Source organism: Salvelinus alpinus, chromosome 4, assembly GCF_045679555.1.
Source record: "Salvelinus alpinus chromosome 4, SLU_Salpinus.1, whole genome shotgun sequence".
NCBI lineage: Eukaryota > Metazoa > Chordata > Actinopteri > Salmoniformes > Salmonidae > Salvelinus > Salvelinus alpinus.
In genome coordinates this window covers 89,644,204-89,664,538 of record NC_092089.1, presented here as the reverse complement: position 1 = coordinate 89,664,538, position 20,335 = coordinate 89,644,204, and the positions used below count along the sequence as shown (strand labels likewise).

Genomic DNA, 20,335 nt, shown 5'->3' with positions numbered 1-20,335 from the left:
GATGTGATACTCACAGGTTAAGGACAATATAAAGGAATTGTGCCGTATAGTACCAGGATGTGATACTCACAGGTTAAGGACAATATAAAGGAATTGTGCCGTATAGTACCAGGATGTGATACTCACAGGTTAAGGACAATATAAAGGAATGGTGCCGTATAGTACCAGGATGTGATACTCATAGGTTAAGGACAATATAAAGGAATGGTGCCGTATAGTACCAGGATGTGATACTCATAGGTTAAGGACAATATAAAGGAATGGTGCCGTATAGTACCAGGATGTGATACTCACAGGTTAAGGACAATATAAAGGAATGGTGCCGTATAGTACCAGGATGCGATACTCATAGTTTAAGGACAATATAAAGGAATGGTGCCGTATAGTACCAGGATGTGATACTCACAGGTTAAGGACAATATAAAGGAATGGTGCCGTATAGTACCAGGATGTGATACTCACAGGTTAAGGACAATATAAAGGAATGGTGCCGTATAGTACCAGGATGTGATACTCACAGGTTAAGGACAATATAAAGGAATGGTGCCGTATAGTACCAGGATGTGATACTCACAGGTTAAGGACAATATAAAGGAATGGTGCCGTATAGTACCAGGATGTGATACTCACAGGTTAAGGACAATATAAAGGAATGGTGCCGTATAGTACCAGGATGTGATACTCACAGGTTAAGGACAATATAAAGGAATGGTGCCGTATAGTACCAGGATGTGATACTCACAGGTTAAGGACAATATAAAGGAATGGTGCCGTATAGTACCAGGATGTGATACTCATAGGTTAAGGACAATATAAAGGAATGGTGCCGTATAGTACCAGGATGTGATACTCACAGGTTAAGGACAATATAAAGGAATGGTGCCGTATAGTACCAGGATGTGATACTCACAGGTTAAGGACAATATAAAGGAATGGTGCCGTATAGTACCAGGATGTGATACTCATAGTTTAAGGACAATATAAAGGAATGGTGCCGTATAGTACCAGGATGTGATACTCATAGGTTAAGGACAATATAAAGGAATGGTGCCGTATAGTACCAGGATGTGATACTCATACGTTAAGGACAATGTAAAGGAATGGTGCCGTATAGTACCAGGATGTGATACTCACAGGTTAAGGACAATATAAAGGAATGGTGCCGTATAGTACCAGGATGTGATACTCATAGGTTAAGGACAATATAAAGGAATGGTGCCGTATAGTACCAGGATGTGATACTCATAGGTTAAGGACAATATAAAGGAATGGTGCCGTATAGTACCAGGATGTGATACTCACAGGTTAAGGACAATATAAAGGAATGGTGCCGTATAGTACCAGGATGTGATACTCACAGGTTAAGGACAATATAAAGGAATGGTGCCGTATAGTACCAGGATGTGATACTCACAGGTTAAGGACAATATAAAGGAATGGTGCCGTATAGTACCAGGATGTGATACTCATAGTTTAAGGACAATATAAAGGAATGGTGCCGTATAGTACCAGGATGTGATACTCACAGGTTAAGGACAATATAAAGGAATGGTGCCGTATAGTACCAGGATGTGATACTCACAGGTTAAGGACAATATAAAGGAATGGTGCCGTATAGTACCAGGATGTGATACTCACAGGTTAAGGACAATATAAAGGAATGGTGCCGTATAGTACCAGGATGTGATACTCACAGGTTAAGGACAATATAAAGGAATGGTGCCGTATAGTACCAGGATGTGATACTCACAGGTTAAGGACAATATAAAGGAATGGTGCCGTATAGTACCAGGATGCGATACTCATAGTTTAAGGACAATATAAAGGAATGGTGCCGTATAGTACCAGGATGTGATACTCACAGGTTAAGGACAATATAAAGGAATGGTGCCGTATAGTACCAGGATGTGATACTCACAGGTTAAGGACAATATAAAGGAATGGTGCCGTATAGTACCAGGATGTGATACTCACAGGTTAAGGACAATATAAAGGAATGGTGCCGTATAGTACCAGGATGTGATACTCACAGGTTAAGGACAATATAAAGGAATGGTGCCGTATAGTACCAGGATGTGATACTCACAGGTTAAGGACAATATAAAGGAATGGTGCCGTATAGTACCAGGATGTGATACTCACAGGTTAAGGACAATATAAAGGAATGGTGCCGTATAGTACCAGGATGTGATACTCACAGGTTAAGGACAATATAAAGGAATGGTGCCGTATAGTACCAGGATGTGATACTCACAGGTTAAGGACAATATAAAGGAATGGTGCCGTATAGTACCAGGATGTGATACTCATAGTTTAAGGACAATATAAAGGAATGGTGCCGTATAGTACCAGGATGTGATACTCATAGGTTAAGGACAATATAAAGGAATGGTGCCGTATAGTACCAGGATGTGATACTCACAGGTTAAGGACAATATAAAGGAATGGTGCCGTATAGTACCAGGATGTGATACTCACAGGTTAAGGACAATATAAAGGAATGGTGCCGTATAGTACCAGGATGTGATACTCATAGTTTAAGGACAATATAAAGGAATGGTGCCGTATAGTACCAGGATGTGATACTCATAGGTTAAGGACAATATAAAGGAATGGTGCCGTATAGTACCAGGATGTGATACTCATACGTTAAGGACAATGTAAAGGAATGGTGCCGTATAGTACCAGGATGTGATACTCACAGGTTAAGGACAATATAAAGGAATGGTGCCGTATAGTACCAGGATGTGATACTCATAGGTTAAGGACAATATAAAGGAATGGTGCCGTATAGTACCAGGATGTGATACTCATAGGTTAAGGACAATATAAAGGAATGGTGCCGTATAGTACCAGGATGTGATACTCACAGGTTAAGGACAATATAAAGGAATGGTGCCGTATAGTACCAGGATGTGATACTCACAGGTTAAGGACAATATAAAGGAATGGTGCCGTATAGTACCAGGATGTGATACTCACAGGTTAAGGACAATATAAAGGAATGGTGCCGTATAGTACCAGGATGTGATACTCATAGTTTAAGGACAATATAAAGGAATGGTGCCGTATAGTACCAGGATGTGATACTCATAGGTTAAGGACAATATAAAGGAATGGTGCCGTATAGTACCAGGATGTGATACTCACAGGTTAAGGACAATATAAAGGAATGGTGCCGTATAGTACCAGGATGTGATACTCATAGGTTAAGGACAATATAAAGGAATTGTGCCGTATAGTACCAGGATGTGATACTCATAGGTTAAGGACAATATAAAGGAATGGTGCCGTATAGTACCAGGATGCGATACTCACAGGTTAAGGACAATATAAAGGAATGGTGCCGTATAGTACCAGGATGTGATACTCACAGGTTAAGGACAATATAAAGGAATGGTGCCGTATAGTACCAGGATGCGATACTCATAGTTTAAGGACAATATAAAGGAATGGTGCCGTATAGTACCAGGATGTGATACTCATAGGTTAAGGACAATATAAAGGAATGGTGCCGTATAGTACCAGGATGTGATACTCATAGGTTAAGGACAATATAAAGGAATTGTGCCGTATAGTACCAGGATGTGATACTCATAGGTTAAGGACAATATAAAGGAATGGTGCCGTATAGTACCAGGATGTGATACTCATAGGTTAAGGACAATATAAAGGAATGGTGCCGTATAGTACCAGGATGTGATACTCATACGTTATGGACAATATAAATGAATGGTGCCGTATAGTACCAGGATGTGATACTCATAGGTTAAGGACAATATAAAGGAATGGTGCCGTATAGTACCAGGATGTGATACTCATACGTTAAGGAGAATATAAAGGAATGGTGCCGTATAGTACCAGGATGTGATACTCATACGTTATGGACAATAACATTTGTGTGAATGGAATGTAATACTCACGAAAGACCAGCCAGACTGGTGATAGGAGCTCCAGGTCTCTGTCTCTGTAGTCTGGTACCCAGACCATACTTCTCCTTTACAGAGCAACACAACCACAAATGTCAACTAACTCACAGACAAGACATCACCATGACTTACAGAAGAGGAAACCCTGGCATTTCTATTGATAACTGGAAATATTTAGATTTATAAAATATCTAAATTAGGAAAACATTTACTAGCATAAATGCCTAAAATAAAATTGTGATCGAAGCTAAAGAAATAAACCAAACCTAGAGAAATATTTTTGGTTTGAACAAAGAGAACACAAATCTTTATGTTCACAGTGAGTTACAAACGTCTACTATACAATAGGCTAAAATCAGTTTTAACATTACATTTCCCGAGAGAGAGAACAGTGTTTGACTATCAAAGTTGTGAAAAATACAACTCACCACCACATGAATAGTGTGTTGCTGGGGGACGGAGGGGTTAAAACCAACATATCAGCGTGCAGAAGCAAAGACAAAGAAGAACGTATCAAGTGAAACCAAAGCAGCAGTCATGGCAGGTAACTGACGACATGCAACAGCAACAGAAAAGCATTAGTGGTAGAGCTGAAGACTCTTCAGCTGCAGTAGCTAGTATATAGCTAGCTAGCACACAACTAGCAGCTAACTTATAGTGACTCTTCAGCTGCAGTAGCTAGTATATAGCTAGCTAGCAAACAGCTAGCAGCTAGCTTATAGTGACTCTTCAGCTGCAGTAGCTAGTATATAGCTAGCTAACACACAGCTAGCAGCTAGCTTATAGTGACTCTTCAGCTGCAGAAGCTAGTATATAGCTAGCTAACACACAGCTAGCTTATTGTGAACCTTCAGCTGCAGTAGCTAGTATATAGCTAGCTAACACACAGATAGCTTATAGTGGCCCTTCAGCTGCAGTAGCTAGTATATAGCTAGCTAGCACACAGCTAGCTTATAGTGACCCTTCAGCTGCTGTAGCTAGTATATAGCTAGCTAGCACACAGCTAGCTTATAGTGAGTGACTCGTCAGCTGCAGTAGCTAGTATATAGCTAGCTAGCACACAGCTAGCTTATAGTGACTCTTCAGCTGCAGTAGCTAATAACGTTAAATAGCTAGCTTATAGTGACTCTTCAGCTGCAGTAGCTAGTAACGTTATATAGCTAGCACACAGCTAGCTTATAGTGACTCAATGTTCCAGTATGCCCCAGGTTCTAACCTAAACCAGTCCTTCTGTCCATACACATGAACTACACATGCAGTTTAATCAATGTAAACATACTGGAACATAACATTATGTAGGCTATTCAGAAATAGTTGCATTGTTAATTTCAGATTCTGCCACCAGCAGGGTTAATAAAACAGCCATAACCATCACAACAAACAAAGATTAAAAGCATATTTGAGAATGCTCATTATAAAAATTAAAACAAAGTGAGAGCTGGGTTGTGGTTATTGAGAGAGGTTTACCGTATAAAAAAAGCCAAGTTCGTATTCCAGAGAGAAGTGTGAAAGCTGAGCATGTTATCTGCCAGTGTGTGTGTGTGTGTGTGTGTGTGTGTGTGTGTGTGTGTGTGTGTGTGTGTGTGTGTGGTGTACCGAGAAGGCCAGTGGCATATAGGGTCGTCTCCTGGCCAGCTTCTTCCTGTCCCTCTCCAGTTTCTCCCTCTGGGCCAGCTGCTGGTAATACTCTATCAGTTTATTGATCTGAGAAAAGAAATACCCAACAATACCATGAGTCTCTGGAGGAAGAATACACATAGCATGAGTCTGACTGTCATAGGATACTATTATTATAATAGGAGGAGGAAATGACAGAACAGAGAACCATGTATACAGTATATATATATCTCATCAGCATACCCCTTTGATTTATTATTTCACCTTTATTTAACTAGGCAAGTCAGTTAAGAACAAATTCTTATTTACAATGACGGCCTAGGAACAGTGGGTTAACTGCCTTGTTCCGGGGGCAGAACGACAGAGTTTTACCTTGTCAGCTCGGAGGATTCGATTTAGCAACCTTTACGTTACCGACCCAACGCTCTAACCACTAGGCTACCTGCCGCCCCTACGCTCTAACCACTAGGCTACCTGCCGCCCCTACGCTCTAACCACTAGGCTACCTGCCGTCCCCACGCTCTAACCACTAGGCTACCTGCCGCCCCCACACTCTAACCACTAGGCTACCTGCCGCCCCCACGCTCTAACCACTAGGCTACCTGCCGCCCCCACGCTCTAACCACTAGGCTACCAGCCGCCCCCACGCTCTAGCCACTAGGCTACCAGCCGCCCCCACGCTCTAGCCACTAGGCTACCTGCCGCCCCCACGCTCTAACCACTAGGCTACCTGCCGCCCCCACGCTCTAACCACTAGGCTACCAGCCGCCCCCACGCTCTAACCACTAGGCTACCAGCCGCCCCCACGCTCTAACCACTAGGCTACCTGCCGCCCCCACGCTCTAACCACTAGGCTACCTGCCGCCCCCACGCTCTAACCACTAGGCTACCTGCCGCCCCCACGCTCTAACCACTAGGCTACCTGCCGCCCCCACGCTCTAACCACTAGGCTACCTGCCGCCCCCACGCTCTAACCACTAGGCTACCTGCCGCCCCCACGCTCTAACCACTAGGCTACCTGCCGCCCCCACGCTCTAACCACTAGGCTACCTGCCGCCCCCACGCTCTAACCACTAGGCTACCTGCCGCCCCCACGCTCTAACCACTAGGCTACCTGCCGCCCCCACGCTCTAACCACTAGGCTACCTGCCGCCCCCACGCTCTAACCACTAGGCTACCTGCCGCCCCCACGCTCTAACCACTAGGCTACCTGCCGCCCCCACGCTCTAACCACTAGGCTACCTGCCGTCCCCACGCTCTAACCACTAGGCTACCTGCCGTCCCTACGCTCTAACCACTAGGCTACCTGCCGTCCCTACGCTCTAACCACTAGGCTACCTGTCGTCCCTACGCTCTAACCACTAGGCTACCTGCCGCCCCTACGCTCTAACCACTAGGCTACCTGCCGCCCCTACGCTCTAACCACTAGGCTACCTGCCGCCCCTACGCTCTAACCACTAGGCTACCTGCCGCCCCTACGCTCTAACCACTAGGCTACCTGCCGCCCCTACGCTCTAACCACTAGGCTACCTGCCGCCCCTACGCTCTAACCACTAGGCTACCTGCCGCCCCTACGCTCTAACCACTAGGCTACCTGCCGCCCCTACGCTCTAACCACTAGGCTACCTGCCGCCCCTACGCTCTAACCACTAGGCTACCTGCCGCCCCTACGCTCTAACCACTAGGCTACCTGCCGCCCCTACGCTCTAACCACTAGGCTACCTGCCGCCCCTACGCTCTAACCACTAGGCTACCTGCCGCCCCTACGCTCTAACCACTAGGTTACCTGCCGCCCCTACGCTCTAACCACTAGGCTACCTGCCGCCCCTACGCTCTAACCACTAGGCTACCTGCCGCCCCTACGCTCTAACCACTAGGCTACCTGCCGCCCCTACGCTCTAACCACTAGGCTACCTGCCGCCCCTACGCTCTAACCACTAGGCTACCTGCCGCCCCTACGCTCTAACCACTAGGCTACCTGCCGCCCCTACGCTCTAACCACTAGGCTACCTGCCGCCCCTACGCTCTAACCACTAGGCTACCTGCCGCCCCTACGCTCTAACCACTAGGCTACCTGCCGCCCCTACGCTCTAACCACTAGGCTACCTGCCGCCCCTACGCTCTAACCACTAGGCTACCTGCCGCCCCTACGCTCTAACCACTAGGCTACCTGCCGCCCCTACGCTCTAACCACTAGGCTACCTGCCGCCCCTACGCTCTAACCACTAGGCTACCTGCCGCCCCTACGCTCTAACCACTAGGCTACCTGCCGCCCCTACGCTCTAACCACTAGGCTACCTGCCGCCCCTACGCTCTAACCACTAGGCTACCTGCCGCCCCTACGCTCTAACCACTAGGCTACCTGCCGCCCCTACGCTCTAACCACTAGGCTACCTGCCGCCCCTACTCTCTAACCACTAGGTTACCTGCCGCCCCTACTCTCTAACCACTAGGCTACCTGCCGTCCCTACGCTCTAACCACTAGGCTACCTGCCGCCCCTACGCTCTAACCACTAGGCTACCTGCCGCCCCTACGCTCTAACCACTAGGCTACCTGCCGCCCCTACTCTCTAACCACTAGGCTACCTGCCGCCCCTACACTCTAACCACTAGGCTACCTGCCGTCCCTACACTCTAACCACTAGGCTACCTGCCGCCCCTACACTCTAACCACTAGGCTACCTGCCGTCCCTACACTCTAACCACTAGGCTACCTGCCGCCCCTACACTCTAACCACTAGGCTACCTGCCGCCCCTACACTCTAACCACTAGGCTACCTGCCGCCCCTACACTCTAACCACTAGGCTACCTGCCGCCCCACCCATGTATATTACCAGCAGTAAATAAATAGTAGAAAGCACAAGTCAAAGCCAATACTTACGCCTGGGGCCTGTATCAGGAGTGTGTCTATTTGTGGTTGATCACACAGTGGGGGTTTTTAAATACAGCATCAATTACAATAGACTCTATGTAACTTCCAGTGTCACAACATTCTACGGCCTGGGGTTGTCTAGCTCAACATGTGAGCAACACTTGAGAGAGAAAATAGATCAGACCAAAAGGAAGGCAACATACCCGTTGAGTATGAGGGTTGTCCGGCTCCTGCCATCCTCCACTGGCTGAAGTGAAGACACACAAAAAACAATACAAGTGAAATAGTCCTCCAGAAAACAAGTCAATCACATAACAGACATGTAGGCTACTAGTCATGTACATGATAAGGGACACATCTCTATTCAGAGTTACAATTACAAACAAAGCTCCATACATCAGATATTAATTTGTTTAGCATTTGAACCATTCTAACATAGACTATTAACAAGTCAGTCCCATATATCTCCCCCTCATCACCAGTGCAGGGGGGGACGGGGGGGGGGGACACTTCCTTCAGTAGCTTAGTAACTAGGATCATCAGCTAGGTTTGCTATTTGATTTGGTTGAAGCCACTTCTCACACTCACTCAGCCACAGAATAGTTGGCCAAGTTTAACAAAGGCCCAATATAAACATAGTCAACAGTCCAATATCTCATCATCATCATCATCAACAGTAAGGTAGGCCTGGCACTCACCCACAGACTTGTCAGCCATGCCCACATCTCTGGATGTCCAGCGACAGAAGCCACAGGCCAGGTAATAGGCCTTCTTCATGGCCGTCTTGCTGGGGTCGTCAGGAAGAGGGGCTGGGATGTTGGTTGCCCGGGTGGACAGGGTGTGCATGCAGCATGGGCAGTCGAAGCAGTTGGCACACCTGGGGCACGCAGAGAAAGAAGGTATAGCTAGTTATAAACACTACCTTTGTTCTTCAATCGGAAGAAATAGTCGTAGTACTCAAACCCAATGCTAGCTTTTATGGCTTTCCTTAACCCTAAACTAGGCTATAACTAACCTTAACCTAATATTCAACCCCACAGAATTACATATATAATAGTGATGGAGGGGGGGTTAATAGTTACATATCGGGATATTCATTTTTGAAATATTATTTTTGCGATAATTGGCTGTACCTGCACCAAAACGCCAGAATTTTTCCTTCAGAACTTGTTCTCCAAGTATCGTGATAATATCGTATCTTGAGGTCCCTGGCAATTTCCAGCATTAATATAGAAAATAAACATGATTGATAGATAACCCTAAGCTTAACCTCTATGCCTAACCTGAAGTTTTCGTTCAGCTGGTTGAATATCCTCTTCCTAGAACAAAACAGAGAGCTGGGAAATGTAGGCTGGATGCAGTGACCATTGTCAATGGCTACACAATAAGGAATAAGTCTATGCCATAGACCGTATATAACAGGTCTATATGCTGATGCTCAGTTGCAAATGTTTCTCACCTGTTCTTCTTCAGCTTTGCCTCTGCTGAAGGCATATTCTCCAGGCAGCTTGGACAGTAATGTGAGTCCACCTAGAAACCAGAGACAGCATTCAACAATCTATGTTAGTGGCACCTTATTTGGGGAGAACGGGCTTGTGTTAATGACTGGAGCGGAATTCGTGGAATGGTATCAAATACATCAAACACCTGGTTGATGCCATTCAATTTGCACCGTTCCCGGCCATTATTATGAACTGTGGTTAGTGGGAATATATGAATGTGTATTGCTTTCCATCGTAGCTAACTAGTAGTTATAACTGCACAGATAGATATTGGTTCACGCTGAAACATGATTAGTATGCGTTAGCATCCTATCAGCTTCAGTATAATAAAATGTGAGTTTCTGTGGTGAGGGTCACTGTCAGTTCTGTGGCTGTGTAAATGAACAATCATAGCTGTCTGACGTGGCACGTATCGACTAGATAAATAGTTAGCCAGTTACCTAAATAAGATATTTCACAAGAATAACGAACTCGTCAAAATGTGTTTGCTAGATCTGAGACCGCATTGTGGTCGATCTGTCTGGGTGTGGTGACGAATGGAGTACGTTAGCCAGCTAGGAGGCTGTGAAGCTAGCTAAAAATTAAAAATGCTTGTTGAGTTTAAATTGTATTTCCAGTGGGAATTTGTGTCACTGTTAATTGGACAAAATAAGTTAATAGTGAACACAAACGATGTATTGTGTTTTTTGGCTAGCTGTCTTGCTTGATAACAGTTAGCTTAGCTAGGTAGCTAGATAAACGTACAAAATTATGAAAGTAGGACGGAAGTAAAGACGACATATCCGACCAATCACACGACAGAGCTGTTTAATAAATGTTGATTGGCGTGCGATATGGCAAATAACATTAAAATGTTTATTGTACGGGGGCTGGACTATGTTGACCAATCCCTCCCAAACCGCTAACGCTACGAGCTAGCTAGATATCTCTAGGATTGAGATAGTTAGTCACAGTAGTGTTGACATTTTCGTCACTTACCTCGTGAGACACACATTCTAGGGAACGCAATTCACTGCAATACCGGCAAAAATAAAGTGTCGACAACGGCGATCGGATCTTTTTCTCTCCATGAACTAGGTAGAGAACCCTGTCAGGCTGCAAAAGGGACGCCATCTCTAACTGATGCCGCGTTCAGAAGAACTGGGAACACGGAAGAATACGAGATCAAATAATGACGTCAGTGATCTTCAGGTAGGAAAGTTGGAGCTCCGGAAAGAGGCCCGAGTTCCTGAGTTGGAATTCCGAGTTGGGTGGCCGTTCAAATCGATTTTTCTCAGTCTGAGCTCGTTTTTTTTTAAATTACCAGTTGTTTTTTAGGCGCTGACGTATGAAGTCGGGGAGTTCCGAGCTCCCAATTGTTTTGAACGCGGCATGAATCCCCAGGCGTCGACGTCACCTACTGTTGTCGTTTGGTTGATGGTGCCACCGGTTGGTGGGTTATGATAATGTTTTTTTGGTGAGGTGAAGTTTTATTTTAAACCAACCCAATCCTAGATATCTCTAGGATTGAGATAGTTAGTCACAGTAGTGTTGACATTTTCGTCACTTACCTCGTGAGACACACATTCTAGGGAACGCAATTCACTGCAATACCGGCAAAAATAAAGTGTCGACAACGGCGATCGGATCTTGTTCTCTCCATGAACTAGGTAGAGAACCCTGTCAGGCTGCAAGCTTTGTTCCATGCGTGCATCATTCAAGGGTTTTTCTTAATTTTTAAACAATTTTCTACATTGTAGAATAATAGTGAAAACATCAACACTATGAAATAAGACATATGGAATCATGTGGTAACCAAAAAAGTGTTAAACAAATCCAAATATATTTTAGATTATTCAAAGTAGCCAAATAAAATAAAAAATAAACTCAAATTTTATTGGTCATATACACATGGTTAGCAGATGTTATTGCGAGTGTAATGAAATGCTTATGCTTCTAGATCTGACTGTGCAGCAATATATAACAGGTATTCCAGGTGAAGCTGGTTGAGAGAATGTCCAATAGTATGCAAAGCTGTCATCAAGGCAAAGGGTGCCTCATCCATATATTTTAAACTTTATATTCTTATCTGTATTAGGTTTTGTTGTGGAATTTCCCACATATGCTGAACACTTGTTGACTGCTTTTCCTTCATGCTGCTGTCCAACTCATCCCAAAGATGAGGGTATGCCTGCTATTTTATGGGCTCTTAACCAACTGTGCTATTTTGTTTGTTTTTTTCATTTTTTTTGTAACTTATTTTGTACATAATGTTGCTGCTACTGTCTCTTATGACCGAAAAGAGCTTCTGAAAATCAAAACAGCGATTACTCACCTTGAACTGGACAAAGAATTTCTCTTTAATGAGTCAGACGAGAGAGATGTACTTCAGACACCCGAACAGGCGCTCATCCCTGTCATTCGCAGGAGAAAAAGATGGAAGAGGTATCGGTTTGCTTTGTGAGGATCCACCTACGAGTGGCTAATCTGCCTTTGCCATATGTACTATTGGCCAACATACAATAGCTGGATAATAAATTGGACAAACTAAAAGAACGTATATCCTACCAACGCGACATTAGAAACTGTAATATCTTATGTTTCACTGAGTCGTGGCTGAACAATGACATGAATATCATACAGCTGGTGGGTTATACACTGTATTGGCAGGAAAGAACAGCAGCCTCTGGTAAGACAAGGGGTGGAGGTCTATGTATATTTGTAAACAAAAGCTGGTGCACGATATCTAAGGAAGTCTCAAGGTTTTGCTCGCCTGAGGTAGAGTATCTCATGATAAGCTGTAGACCACACTATCTACCGAGAGAGTTTCCGTCTGTATTTTCCGAAGCTGTCTACATACCACCACATACCGATGCTGGCACTAAGACCGGACTCAATGAGCTGTATACCGCCATAAGCAAACAGGAAAACGTTCATCCAGAGGCGGCTCTCCTAGTGGCCGGGAAACATAAATCCGTTTTACCTCATTTCCAGACAGGTTCTGTGGTGTTAGAGAGAGAGCGAGAGGAGTTAACAGGTGTTGGTCTGGTGGTGAACCAGACAGGTTCTGTGGTGGGAGAGAGAGAGCCAGAGGAGTTAACAGGTGTTGGGCTGGTGGTGAACCAGACAGGTTCTGTGGTGGCAGAGAGAGAGCCAGAGGAGTTAACAGGTGTTGGGCTGGTGGTGAACCAGACAGGTTCTGTGGTGGGAGAGAGAGCCAGAGGAGTTAACAGGTGTTGGTCTGGTGGTGAACCAGACAGGTTCTGTGGTGGGAGAGAGAGAGCCAGAGGAGTTAACAGGTGTTGGGCTGGTGGTGAACCAGACAGGTTCTGTGGTGGCAGAGAGAGAGCCAGAGGAGTTAACAGGTGTTGGGCTGGTGGTGAACCAGACAGGTTCTGTGGTGGGAGAGAGAGCCAGAGGAGTTAACAGGTGTTGGGCTGGTGGTGAACCAGACAGGTTCTGTGGTGGCAGAGAGAGAGCCAGAGGAGTTAACAGGTGCTGGGCTGGTGGTAAACCAGACAGGTTCTGTGGTGGGAGAGAGAGAGCCAGAGGAGTTAACAGGTGTTGGGCTGGTGGTGAACCAGACAGATTATGTGGTGGCAGAGAGAGAGAGCCAGAGGAGTTAACAGACCCAGCTACAGGAAGTCTTCTTAAGGGACTGAACATCTCAATACGCCAAATCCCTTTCTAATGACCAATGTCAAACACTGTGGTAGATGATGCTAACGGTGATGACCCATTGTGTGCATCCCAAATCGCACCCTATTCCATATATAGTGCACTATTTTTGAACTGAGAAAATAGTGCACAGTGTAGGGAATAGGGTGGGTGCCATTTGGGACACATACTCATATTAGTCTTAGATAATTGTTTTGGCATATACTTCCACTGGTCCTCAGTATGCTGCCTATCACAAGCGCTTACATTGCATTGATTGCTTACAATCAACTACTCATTTCATAATTATGTTCTGTTACACTCAGCATTTTACTGTATATATTTGAATTTTTTGGGTGAATACATATTTTCTACTTGAGTTATTTGCTGTAACTTTTTTGCTTCGCAATGGAAGTGTCAATATTGAATGAATCTTGAAGTTCTGTTTTTGATCAATTACTTTTGCCTTGACTGACTGACACTCAGTGAATCAAGGCATGTGTTGTCTATATGGGAAAAGACTGATGGCCTGTCAGTGTCATGTCGGATGCATTTTTGTCTTATGTCATCTGTTGCTTCTTTTTAAAACCAAAGACATTTCAACTTCATTCTTGTTCTTAAAATTAATTATTTGTTATTTTTAAGCCCACGAATCTTTGTCTTGAATCATAATCAGTGATCACATTATTGGACAAAAAGGCTGTGAATCTAATGCTCCGGAAGTAAAACTTTTTCCAGAAGTCAAACATTACTGTCTTCCTGTGATGTGCCGCTGGACTTAAATAATAATTTTGAAAGATAACTGCACTTCCATTGAGAAGCAAAAGAGTTACATTAAATAACTAAATTAGTACTTGCTGATAAATTAAACAGAAGGCTACAATCAAGGAAGCGTCAGCGGGAAATCATGTTTTATCATGTAAGATGTTCGATTTGTATGATCTTGTGACGATAACACCCTTGGCTAACTATGCTATCGCTAGTGCTAGCTTTGTTAGCCGGTTGGCTAGCTAACTGCTCTGTTAACGTCCATAATAGCATATTTAACTGTTTGATACCTGTCTGGCGATGATAGTTTAAGAAAGCTACATGTTACTTTGGTGTTTGGTGTGAAAGGGTCCAGGTGTTTTCATACATGGACCCTTTCAGCCAATGTTTGTGACCTCCGTGCGTTTTTTTTGTGCAGTGTGATACACTCCAAAGGAACTCGGACCCCTTAAAAGAGCCCCCGAAGCGAACCGAACTGAGGCCATCTCGAGAGGTGGTCTGAGTTCGGTTCGCTTGAATTACGCGGTCCGGTTCCCGTTTTTAGGATATTGTGAACGTAAAGTTCCCCATGTTCGCTTGTCATTACTCCCGCAACACACACTAGACTACTACAACAACACCGTTAAACCCTGCCATAATTCCTCACAAAATAGAGATTTTAATTGTATCTTTATTTAACTAGGCAAGTCAGTTTAAGAACAAATTCTTATTTTCAATGACGGCCTAGGAACAGTGTGTTAACTGCCTGTTCAGGGGCAGACCGACAGAGTTTTACCTTGTCAGCTGGGGGGATTTGAATTTGCAACCTTTCGGTTAATAGTCCAACGCTCTAACCACTAGGCTGCCTGCTGCTCCAGATTACGTACAAATGTGCATCATTTTTTATTTATTAGCGATTGTCAAGGACGCACAGAAATTCGTTTTTAGGTCATAGTATTTGTTTGCAATATGTGATCAATAGGCTAAGAGCTTCATACGCTATTTTAAGTGTGAGAAGACAATATATTTGGTGAAAATCGCAACATTGGGTACAAAATCTATTCTAGCTTTTAAAGGGGCAGTAGCCTAACTTGTGTGTACAATTTTCAGTTACAGCATTATTTATTCTGCAGTTATTATATTACTATTTATTTTGTTAGCCATCAAATGTACATGTTAACAGTATCTTTTGATTTAGAATTATGTCTAATAGTAGCAGTCAGATAACACATTCTGATTAAATGGCTTGTCCTGCACTTTGTAAAAACCCAGAGTGTATGTTGGAAAAAGATCTTGGTTATTTTCTTAACATAGCAATGTGCATGCAAAGAGTACTCTGTCCACAAAATAGGTGAAGTGAACTGGCAAAAGAGTTGAGTCCTTATTCAAATGCAAGGGCAGTGTGAATACAAAGATACCTGAGTTCTTTGGCTTTTTTTTTTTTACCCCAGAGTTCACATTAAAGAGGGCTATATGTGGAAACACCCTTAGACTCAATGAAAGTAACTGCTGTCATTCTCAGCTATAAACAGTATGACTTGTTCAGTACTAAGTTACCTACTGTAAAAACAAACTGTACACTAACTATATATACAGTACCTGTCAAAAGTTTGGACACCTACTCATTCAAGGGTTTTTCTTTATTTTGACTTTTATACATTGTAGAATAATAGTGAAGACATCAAAACTATGAAATAACACATATGGAATCATGTAGTAACCAAATAAGTGTTAAACAAATCCAAATATATTATTGATTTTAGATTCTTCAAAGTAACCACCCTTTGCCTTGATGACAGCTTTGCACACTCTCAACATTCTCTCAACCAGCTTCATGAGGAATGCTTTTCCAACAGTCTTGAAGGAGTTCACACATATGCTGAGCACTTGTTGGCTGCTTTTCCTTCACTCTGCGGTCCAACTCCATTGAATGAGTAGGTGTGTCCAAACTTTTGACTGGTACTATATATATATATATATGATCATTCACAGATTTCCCTGGAGCATGAGATCCTGCTCCACCCTCGGTACTTTGGTCCCAATCTCCTGAACACTGTGAAACAGAAGCTCTTCACAGAGGTGGAGGGAACATGCACAGGAAAGTGAGTAGTATTGAGCCAGGGAAGCTTCCCTTTCATTAACCTGGAACCCACACTCAGTATTGCTCAGTGTAGTGAAACTAAGTCATTCAGTTTGGACTCCAGGCTACATTTCAATGTAAACAAGATACCACAAATTGTCTTTACAGTTTGGACACTTCCACAAGACTGGGTTGGTTGTTTTGACCAGTATCATGTTGATATGCTTGTTCAGTTATTGACTCAGTAATTCTCTTGTTTCAGATATGGATTCGTCATTGCGGTGACCACCATTGACAACATTGGTGCAGGTGTCATCCAACCAGGCAGGGGATTCGTGCTTTACCCCGTCAAGTACAAGGCTATTGTCTTCCGTCCATTCAAAGGCGAGGTGGTAGATGCCGTGGTTACCCAGGTCAACAAAGTAAGGAAACAAAACAAGGGCTACGTCCCAAATGGAAATCTATTCCCTATGTCAGGGGTCATCAACTAGATTCAGTCGCTGGACGATTTTAGAAATATTAGAAAGAGTTTGTTGACTGCAAATTTGCCGCATTGAAGCCCAAACAGATATAGTATTTGACTAAAACATTATTTCTAACCTTGCTACCATTTCTATACAATCACATATCTCTCTATTATGCATGGGAATACTTTGGAATATATTTCCAAAATTTAAATCAGAGCTAATTTAGTGGTGTTTTTACAGTCTTTTATCCCCAACAATTAATATTTTTTTGGGGGGGCACCAACTTAGGGGGCCAAATAAAATAATCAGTGGGCCAAATTCATTGTTCTAGGTACAAAAGAATACATACAAATGTTTAAAAAAAATAATAAAAAAAAATCACGTACTGTACATGAAAACAATCTGAGAGGTTGTATGAAAACATTGAGTGCTGACAGACAGTCACCTGAGTGGCTCAGTGAACTGGGACTTTGGAAGATAGTCTATGACTGAGATGTAGACATATTTCTGGGCGTCTGCCATGACGGAGAGGATGGGGGATAGATCATCTTGAGCGTCCATAAGCTGATATTTGAGGTGGAGCACTCTGAAACAATGGGACAGTTTTATTTAACTATCAGTAGCATTATGCAAAAAGGGGTTAGTTATTCAGACTGTGTAGAACAAAAACACCCTATTCCCTTTATAGTGCACTACTTTTGACCACAGTCAATAGGGTGCCATTTGGGACATAGACAAATCTTCTTTGATCTCATTACCATCTGAATAAGGCTGGACAATAATAGATCGTATTGTTTTCATGGTGAAATTTTTAATAATTCAAGATGTTCCGTTATTTTCAGGTTGGACTGTTCACAGAGATCGGCCCCATGTCCTGTTTCATCTCTCGTCATGTAGGTCCACATGGAAATGTCTCCTTTTAGTTGTTGAATGTTTTTTTTATTGATAAACTCTTTAATAAAATGTCAATGTGGTTACTTACTGTTTCTGCAGTCCATTCCCTCAGAGATGGAGTTTGACCCCAACTCAAATCCTCCCTGTTATAAGACCACTGATGAGGTGAGATCTAAAATGAGTTCTTCACTAAATAGTGGTGGTGTGGGTGCCATTTTACTAAATTAATATTTAGGTAACACAACTGTTGGATACATGTCTTCTTATTAAGGATTCTGTCTTCTCCACATTAGGACATTGTAATCCAACAGGATGATGAGATTCGGTTAAAGATCGTGGGAACAAGAGTGGATAAAAACGACATTGTGAGTATGCTGTCAAATCCCCGTCAACTAAGGATGCTACCTGACAGACCTATACAGTGGCTTCGGAAAGTATTCAGACCTCTTGACTTTTTCTACATTTTGTTACGTTACAGCCTTATTCTAAAATTGATTAAATATATATTTTTTTAAATCAGCAATCTACACACAATATCCTATAATAACAAAGCGAAAACAGGTTTTTAGAAATGTTTACTAATTTATAAAAAATACAAATATTATTATTTACATAAGTATTCAGACCCTTTGCTATGAGACTCAAAATTGAGCTCAGATGCATCTTGTTTCCATTGATCATCCTTGAAAAGTTTCTACAACTTGATTGGAGTCCACTTGTGGTAAACACAATTGATTGGACATGTTTTGTTAAGGCACACACCTGTCTATATAAGGTCCCACAGTTGACAGTGCATGTCAGAGGAAAAACCAAGCCATGAGGTCAAACAAATTGTTTGTAGAGCTCTGAGACAGGATTCTGTCGAGGCACCTAGCTGGGGAAGGGTACCAAAAAATGTCTTCAGCATTGATGGTCCCCAAGAACACAGTGGCCTCTGTCATTCTTAAATGGAAGAAGTTTGTAACATCCAAGACTCTTCCTAGAGCTGAGCACCCAGCCAAACGGAGCAATCGGGGGGGGGGGGGGGGAGAGAAGGGACCCAGAACCCGATGCTCTCTCTGACAGAGCTCTAGAGTTCCTCTGTGGAGATGGGAGAACCTTCCAGAAGGACAACCATCTCTGCAGCACTCCACAAATCAGGCCTTTATGGTAGAGTGGCCGACGGAAGCCATGTCTAAGTAAAAGACACGACAGCACACTTGGAGTTTGCCAAAAGGCACATGAAGGACTCTCGGACCATGAGAAACAAGATTCTCTGGTCTGATGAAACCAAGATTGAACTCTTTGGCCTGAATGCCAAGTGTCATATCTGGAGAACCTGGCACCATCCCTACAGTGAAGCATAGTGGTGGCAGCATCACGTTGTGGGGATGTTTTTCAGGGACTGGGAGACTAGTCAGGATCAAAGGAAAGATGAACGGAGCAAAGTACAGAGATCCTTGATGAAAACCTGCTCCAGAACAATGACCCTAAGCACACAGCCAAGACAATGCATGGGTGGCTTTGGGACACATCTCTGAATGTCTTTGATTGGCCCAGCCAGAGCCCGGACTTGAACCCGATCGAACATCTTTGGGGAGACCTGAAAATAGCTGTGCAGCAAAACGCTCCCCATCCAACCTGACAGAGCTTGAGAGGATCTGCAGAGAGGAATTGGAGAAACTCCCCAAGTACAGGTTTCCCAAGCTTTTAGCATCATACCCAAGAAGACTCAAGGCTGTAATTGCTGCTAAAGGTGCTTCAACAAAGTACTGAGTAAAGGGTCTGAATAATTTATTTGAATGTGATATCCATTTTTTATATTTTTTATATAAATTAGCAAAAGTTTTAACCTGTTTTTGCTTCACCATTATGAGGTATTGTGTGTAGATTGACGAGGGGGAAAAACAATGTAATCAATCATAGAATAAGGCTGTAATGTAACAAAATGTGAAAAGGTCAAGGTGTTTGAATACTTTCCGAAGGCACAGTATAATATCCTCACAGATTGCAAGCCAATCTATCTAAAGTATGAAATATTTCCATAGTCTCATCTCTGTAAAGAGCCCTGCAAGTTGTAATGTTGAATATTTGCTTTTTCAGTTTGCTATTGGATCCCTCATGGACGATTACCTGGGTATGTTGGAGTTTTCACTTTTATTAGTCGTCTTCATTCATAGGTGTCTTTTTATTTTTTAGATTTAATTGATCTGTAATTCATTTTTTTCTCTTTTTCTGTTCTCAGGTCTTGTCAGCTGATGTACCAGCAGTGCTATGCTGATGTATCATCATACATCTCTCATATTTTATGTAAATGCCACGACAATACAGTACTGTCAATACAAATATTTTTCTAGGTTGATAATGTGGTATTGCTACAAATCCTGTACTAAGTGGGGACACAGTATGAATACTTACTATTGAAACCACACAGAGCCTGTTGATAAGCAGGTGGTTATGTTGCTGTATCGTCTGAGTTACCCTTCAGTTGCTGTTGTATATTGTATTTCTACAACTTGAACTGAAATAAATGTTTATTTTTTGGTAATGTTGACCTTGTCTTCATTGAATGTTTTGCTAAATATGTTTTGCATTGAGGTCTGCTCCATTT

General features: G+C 43.2%; 2 protein-coding genes across 4 annotated transcripts in view; one reads left to right on the top strand and one right to left on the bottom strand.

Annotated features, from left to right (window-relative positions):
* The window catches only part of LOC139574653 (dynactin subunit 4-like), a 27,256-nt gene extending 16,222 nt beyond the window's left edge, over positions 1–11,034 (bottom strand). Inside the window, exons 1-7 of one of the 2 annotated variants that reach the window (XM_071399415.1) lie at positions 10,900–11,034; positions 9,879–9,949; positions 9,118–9,296; positions 8,623–8,666; positions 5,526–5,633; positions 4,358–4,378; positions 3,924–3,997 (exon numbers count right to left, since the gene is read on the bottom strand). In XM_071399415.1, coding sequence (XP_071255516.1) covers positions 3,924–3,997; positions 4,358–4,378; positions 5,526–5,633; positions 8,623–8,666; positions 9,118–9,296; positions 9,879–9,949; positions 10,900–11,034 — 632 coding nt within the window. The remainder of the gene's footprint in view (positions 1–3,923; positions 3,998–4,357; positions 4,379–5,525; positions 5,634–8,622; positions 8,667–9,117; positions 9,297–9,878; positions 9,950–10,899) is intronic. The other variant, XM_071399416.1, reaches the window with a different exon arrangement.
* Positions 10,996–20,272, top strand: LOC139574655 (DNA-directed RNA polymerase II subunit RPB7). 2 transcript variants are annotated; one of them, XM_071399418.1, is made up of 8 exons: positions 10,996–11,112; positions 16,297–16,406; positions 16,647–16,806; positions 17,694–17,744; positions 17,845–17,910; positions 18,039–18,110; positions 19,828–19,861; positions 19,970–20,272. In XM_071399418.1, exons 1-8 carry the CDS (start codon positions 11,044–11,046, stop codon positions 19,981–19,983), a joined length of 576 nt encoding a protein of 191 aa, XP_071255519.1. In that variant the 5' UTR covers positions 10,996–11,043; the 3' UTR covers positions 19,984–20,272. The 2 variants fall into 2 exon arrangements, with proteins under 2 accessions (XP_071255519.1, XP_071255520.1); XM_071399419.1 differs by lacking the exon at positions 10,996–11,112 and adding an exon at positions 14,276–14,476.
* Positions 20,273–20,335: the final 63 nt, after the last annotated feature.